This window comes from Coregonus clupeaformis, chromosome 17 (assembly GCF_020615455.1).
Source record: "Coregonus clupeaformis isolate EN_2021a chromosome 17, ASM2061545v1, whole genome shotgun sequence".
NCBI lineage: Eukaryota > Metazoa > Chordata > Actinopteri > Salmoniformes > Salmonidae > Coregonus > Coregonus clupeaformis.
In genome coordinates this window covers 64,501,181-64,508,452 of record NC_059208.1, presented here as the reverse complement: position 1 = coordinate 64,508,452, position 7,272 = coordinate 64,501,181, and the positions used below count along the sequence as shown (strand labels likewise).

Below are 7,272 nucleotides of genomic sequence, written 5' to 3'. Positions count from 1 at the left end.
ACCTCGTGAGATGTCACGATAGTCAAGTCGTTCGATCTGTTCTGCAAAGTGGAGAAACATCAACGACTAGTTAAAAAGAAGAAATGTACGCGACTAAAGCTTACATTGCCACTATTCTACACAACACTTTCAACTGGTATCATGGTTAAAATGGTTAGTATTATCGAGTCAAACTTTCAAACATCAACAATTATCGCCATTCAGTCGCTCAATCTTGCCCAATTGTGGAATATGATGGGGAGAGAGAATGTTGTTGGGTTGTCACTATTTACCACAGACACAAAGTTAAAATTGGCTATTTCATAAAGAATTAATGAAAACCAAAAATAGCTTTTGGTCTTAATTTAAGGTTAGGTATAAGGTTATCAGTGTGGCTACGGTTAGGGTTAATATTAGGGTTAGGTTTAAAATCAGATTTTATGAAGAGAAATGAAGAGAAATGAAAGAAATAGTCTAGGTTCAGCCATAATTATGACTTTGTGGATGTGGTAACTAGTGACGACCAGCATGTTGGGGGGGGGGTTATTCTGAAGAGGGCGGAGAAAACTCCTAAACTGCTCTTGATTGGATAGACTCGTGTGACCACGCCCATGGGCGGTCTCTTGGTCTATCTTCAAGCGACGCGTTCAACCAGTGCCGAATCTAGTGGGTCTATTTCTGCTGGAGCGACACGTTCAATTACGAAGAAAAAGCCAAGGAAAAACTCACATTTTGCCATTGGATCCATACCACTGCCCGGGAGCTGGATTTCTTTTTCTTCCATTTGAAATATCTTTGAAAAAACAACGAATAACGATGGGTTCCCAAGCGTCCAAGGGAGGGGTAGCTGTGGAGGCGAATGCTGCCGATACCGCTACGGTCAAAACTAACGGACAGGTATGTCACTCTCTCTCATCCCTGGACCACACGACACACCCTTTACCCAACTAACTAAAAGTAGCTTAGAAAGGATGTTCTGTTTTTATTATTAAGTTGCAATTAATTTGAAGCTGAGGTTTGTGTGTTTAGATTTTTTTGGGGGGGATAAATGTGCATCTTGCTTCAGTCAGAGTGGTAAGTGCATAGTTGGTTGGCTAAGCTAACATGGTCTCCAGTGATGGATAGCTACGGACACTTGATTCAGACGCGGGAGGATCAAATCCGAACGGGTTTGCTGCTAATGCCACGATCTGCTGTTTGACTTTTTTTGGGGGTGAAATAAAAAAACCAGTCAGTTAGCTATTCAGGTTTTGGACCGAGAACATGGACCACAGGTAGCTAGCTAATCGAGGTTCTAGCTAGCCGGACTAATTAGCTCGAATACAGTTCCATATCAAATGCCATGAGGGGGGTTTGGAAAGGCAACCTACCCCTCATGCATAAAATATGAGAGCCAATTGGTGAATTACGGATTGAAAAGGAGGGTTTTAACAGTGGATGTCATTTTAATTTATGCAGCCCCCTCGGAACCGGCGAGTCTAGACATGTCTCGATCAGTGACTGTAAACGTTATTTTATAGATAAACATACACAATCGACATAAAATCACATTTTCACCTCGCAAAATTACTGTACAATCAGTATTGTGTCAATTAATATATATATATATTTTTTCATCGATTGGTTCAAGTCTTTGTTGAAAGAGATGCCCCCGTCTGTGTGGTGTCTAGCGGGAGAGCGATGGACCACATGCTCGGTCTGCGTGTCGCTGTCGCCGCCTGTCGTTTTCTGGTGGTACTACAAGGCGTCGCCTTTTGAGCAACACTGTGGTTTATTGATGAGCACGACGTTTTGATGAAACATCGTTATGTATCTAAATGTTATGATGGTTGTTTTTGTTACATTGTAAAGTTCTCATGTAAATTATATTTTCTTTATTGATTGAATTGTATTTTTTAGAACCATATATCTAATTTGGTTCCTTCATCTTTCACTCCTCTAGGAGAACGGCCATGTCAAGTCCAATGGTGACGCCACAGACACGGCCACTCCCAACGGTTCTGCGGACGCCAAGGAGTCTGAAGCGGGTGCTGGAGGGGACGCCATCGAGCCAGCACCCGCCGCTGATGGGGAGGCCGCCAAACCAGAAGGTGAGACCGCCGCCAAGGATATCTCCAAGAAGAAGAAGAAGTTCTTCCTGAAGAAATCTTTCAACTTCATGGGCCTGAAACTGAAGAAGACCAAGAAGGAGGAGGTGAAGGAGGAGGCGGCCGCTCCCGCTGAGGAGAAACCCGCGGAGAACGGAGCCGCTGTGGCCACGGAGGAGAAGAAAGAAGGGGAGGTGAAGGAGGAGGTCGTGGCGGCTGCTGCAGCCCCTAAGGCCGAGGAGGTGCAGGCTAAAGCAGAGGAGGCGCCTAAGGAGGAGGTGAAGGAGGCGGCTGCTCCTGCCCCAGAGCCCACCAAACCAACAGAGGAGACCAGCTCGACCCCCGCGGCAGTAGCCCCCTCCCAACAGAATGCAGAGTGATTGTATCTTTACCCACAACAAAGGACTGTGTGAACTGTTTTTCAAGAGAGAGAGAGAGAGAAAATAGTTATAAATATATATATTTCTATATATATGTGTATATGTATACATATGTATGGATATATGTATATGTAAATATATACACATTTATGTGAGAGACTCCATTGTGTCACTTTAGTCATGGTAACAAGATGACAGACTAGAATCACTATTTCACATCCCTGGTTACGGCGAGACATCTGAACCCGGTAGTATTATTTGCTGGTTGCTATGGGACAATGGGATTTATTGGACGACAGAGTGGAAGACACAGTTATGGATGGGAGTCGAGTTGACGCGTCTTTTCCCAAAACACCCAACTCAAAAAGATGCATCAACGCGTAAGAACGAACTAGACAGGACAGAACACCAACCAACCACCACATGAAATGACTATTAATTTTTTTTTAAACAAGAAGAAATCAGAATTTGAAAATAAGAGACTTGCCAACTTTCTTCATTCCTATATTTTAACCCAGATTTGAATTATTTTGTGGTGTACAATAGAGAACCATTTTAAAGATTCAGAGAAGCTGTGTTTTGTTTGTTTTTAAAGAAGAAAAATAAGAAGCAATTTTAGATTTGTATCTTGGCTATAGAAAAAAAAAATAAACTATTGAGTTTAACTATGTTCACTGTTGCAGTTTTAAAACGAAGCAGAGTTGTTGTTCTGTCTGTGGTGTGTAAGCCTGAATCTGCTTTATGGTCTCTGTAAATACATTGGACTGATACTGTTCTTTTTATTTTGCTAATGTTGACAGATGTTATGGTTTTATTGTAAAGTTGATAATGGTAAATAAATGTTGGTTACCAATACCTGTTGTATGGAGATGGTTATTTTTAAGGTGGCAAGGGTGATTAGTAGTACAGTGCAAAACAACATGAGACTCGACTGTTTATAGTGGTCAGACACACTGCTCGTAACTACAAGGTGCTTTCTAAGAATGAATAAAGTTACCTGACGTTTTCTGACAGGATTGTGATTCTAATAAGAGCACGTTGGTGTGTTTTTACACTTTTCATAGTCCACAATCCCAAGACTACTGTCCAGCTGAGAGAAAGCCTCACATTCTTGAAACGCCTGACCAATTACATGTGTAATAATCAATCACACATGGCAGAAAACCACTGGTGTGTGTGTCCCTCACAACCATATCACGGTACATAGATATTCGCAACTGTTACAACGAGTGGACAATACCTAATGTGTCATCATTTTGGACAATGGCTACTAGGTTGCACAGAGAAGACGTGATGGAGTGGAGAGACTCAACTGCAGACCGAGATGCACCACCCCACGATGCTCTACGTTCTAGGACTGTGGGAGAATCTCAATTGCGTTTCCTTGACTCATCGCCTCCTCAAAACACATTGGATGAGATCGGTTCCTCCCCTCTGATCTTCTCCTCCAATGGGGTTTTGAGGAGGAGAGGACGCGAGGAGTCAAGGGCACAATTGAAATTCTCCCTATGTACCATGATCTCTCCTTCCTCCCAAAGTGTGCACTTGTTCCCTTCACTGAGTTGAAGGGAAATGATTGGTATAAGAAACAGGGTGGGACACTCCCACTAGCCCTCCACCAATCCAATGTATTTAGATTTGTCAGAAGTAGTGAACAGAACCAAGTGCACACGCCTGGAGACGGGTAGAGAATTGGAAGGCAGCCAATGACCCTTGCTTGCACCCACATTATCTGTGTGACCTCTGTAGCCCTCTTTAGTGACAGCGCCTCTCAAGAGGTCATTACTCAGGGATTATATACTTCCTCAAATATTTGTAACATTTAGCCCGTCTAAGAAATAACTTCTCAACATTGTTTATTTTTCCTCAATAAAGTTGAATTCAATTCAAATCAGTAATCCTGATCAGGGTTGGTTGTAGTGTGAGGGAGTGCATCCCAAATGACACCGTATTCCCTATTTAGGGCACTAATTTAGACCAGAGCCCTTTTTATTTAGTTTTACTAGTGTTTAAGAGCAGTTGGAGGCTATTCCCTATGGAGAATAGGCTGCCATTTGGGATATGCCCACTGACCTAGTTCACATGGTGACGTGATGAGTTCAGATCAGAGTTAATATTAGTCCTCACAGCCTTCAAACAACGATTCATTATTCAAAACACGGATGTCGCTCCACATGTGTGTTGCTTCAGGCATTTGTCACGGATTGCAGAGGCATTTGTTGAACTCACAAAGCATATTCATCTAATCACTGAACAGACAATATGTGAATACGTGAATGAGGTCGTTATAAAGCTTACTACTGTCAATGAGGTCGTTGGCTACACTATATATACAAAAGTATGTGGACACCCCTTCAAATTAGTTGATTTGGTTATTTCAGCCACACCCGTTGCTGACCAGTGTACAAAAATCAAGCACACAGCCATGCAATCTCCATAGACAAACATTGGTAGTAGAATGGCCTTACTGAATAGCTCAGTGACTTTCAATGTGGCACCGTCATAGGATGCCACCTTCCAACAAGTCAGTTCGTCGCAAAGTGGTAAGCAACACAAGCTCACAGAACGGGACCAACGAGTGCTGAAGTCTGTCCTCGGTTGCAACACTCACTACCGAGTCCCAAACTGCCTCTGGAAGCAACATCAGCACAATAACTGTTTGTTGGGAGCTTCATGAAATGGGTTTCCATGGCTGAGCAGCCGCACACAAGCCTAAGATCACCATGCGCAATACCAAGTGTCGGCTGGAGTGGTGTAAAGCTCGCCGCCATTGGACTCTGGAGCAGTGGAAACACGTCCTCTGGAGTGATGAATCACGCTTCACATCTGGCAGTCCGACGGACGAATCTGGGTTTGGCAGATGTCAGGAGAATGCTACCCCAGTGCACAAAGCGAGGACCATACAGAAATGGTTTATCGAGATCGGTGTGGAAGAACTTGACTGACCTGCACAGAGCCATGACCTCAACCCCATCGAACACCTATGGGATGAATTGGAACGCCGACTGCGAGCCAGGCCTAATCGCCCAACATCAGTGCCCGACCTCACTAATGCTCTTGCGGCTGAATGGAAAGCAAGTCCCCGCAGCGATGTTCCAACATCTAGTGGAAAGCCTTCCCAGAAGAGTGGAGGCTGTTATAGCAGCAAAGGGGGGGGGGGACCAACTCCATGTTAATACCCATGATTTTGGAATGAGATGTTCGACGAGCAGGTGTCCACATACTTTTGGTCATGTGGTGTATGGGTTTTTCAAATGACAACTGGACTTGTGTTTGTCATCCTGCACTTTATATGAATGAATGCTTGAGGTGGTTTGATACTATAAAATTCAAATAACACAATTACAGTATCAGGCTTTGGAGAGTTTAAAACATATATTGTTACTACGGTGTTACAACTCGTTGTGTGTCGTCATGAAATTAAATCGAAATTCAAAAACTGCCCTTTGTTCCTAAATCGATTTAGGATCTGAGACATGTATTGTTCTGTGCTGCTGCCAGATAACACATGTGAAAACATTTCAACATAATACGTACAGTGCATTCGGAAAGTATTCAGACCCCTTCACTTTTTCCACATTTTGTTACATTACAGCCTTATTCTAAAATGGATTAAATCGTTTTTTCCCCCCCTTATCAATCTACACACAATACCCCAAAATGACAAAGCAAAAACAGGTTTTTAGAAATGTTTGCAAATGTATAACAAAATAAAAAAACGTAAATATCGCATTTACATAAGTATTCAGACCCTTTACTCAGTACTTTGTTGAAGCACCTTTGGCAGCGATTACAGCCGTGAGTCTTCTTGGGTATGACGCTACAAGCTTGGCACACCTGTATTTGGAGAGTTTCTCCCATTTTTCTCTGCATTCTCTATAGCTCTGTAAGGTTGGATGGGGAGCGTTGCTGCACAGCTATTTTCAGGTCTCTCCAGAGATGTTCGATCGGGTTCAAGTCCGGGCTCTGGCTGGGCCACTCAAGGGCATTCAGAGACTTGTCCCGAAGCCACTCCTGCGTTGTCTTGGCTGCCTTTTGGCAAACTCCAAGCGGGCTGTCATGTGCCTTTTACTGAGGAGTGGCTTCTACCATAAATGCCTGATTGGTGTAGTGCTGCAGAGATGGTTGTCCTTCTGGAAGGTTCTCCCATTTCCACAGAGGAACTCTGGAGCTCTGTCAGAGTGACCATCGGGTTCTTGGTCACCTCCCTGACCAAGGCCCTTCTCCCCCGATTTCTCAGTTTGGCCGGGCGGCCAGCTCTAGGAAGAGTCTTGGTGGTTCCAAACTTCTTCCATTTAAGAATGATGGAGGCCACTTTCTTCTTGGGGACCTTCAATGCTGCAGACATTTTTTGGTACCCTTCCCCAGATCCGTGCCTCGACACAATCCTGTCTCGGAGCTCTACGGACAATTCCTTCGACCTCATGGCTGGTTTTTGCTCTGACATGCCCTGTCAACTGTGGGACCTTATATAGATAGGTGTGTCCTTCCAAATCATGTCCAATCAATTCCACAGGTGGAATCCAATCAAGTTGTAGAACGATCTCAAGGATGATCAATGGAAACAGGATGCATCTGAGCTCAATTTCGAGTCTCAAAGCAAAGGGTCTGAATACTTATGTAAATAAGGTATTTCTGTTTTTTCTTTTTAATATATATACAAACCTGTTTTCGCTTAGTCATTATGGGGTATTGTGTGTAGATTGATGAGGAAAAAATTAATTGAATCAATTTTAGAATAAATCTGTAACGTAACACAATGTGGGAAAAGTCAAGGGGTCTGATTACTTTCCGAAGGCACTGTACGTCATCTTTGACTTCAGAGA

At 43.4% G+C, this 7,272-nt stretch overlaps 1 protein-coding gene across 1 annotated transcript; it reads left to right on the top strand.

The window, feature by feature from the left end:
* Positions 1-627: 627 nt before the first annotated feature.
* On the top strand, positions 628-3,301 carry LOC121586842 (MARCKS-related protein 1-B). The gene is made up of 2 exons (XM_041903848.2): positions 628-876; positions 1,922-3,301. The coding sequence occupies exons 1-2, from the start codon at positions 796-798 to the stop codon at positions 2,444-2,446; spliced, it is 606 nt and encodes a 201-aa protein (XP_041759782.1). The 5' UTR covers positions 628-795; the 3' UTR covers positions 2,447-3,301.
* Positions 3,302-7,272: the final 3,971 nt, after the last annotated feature.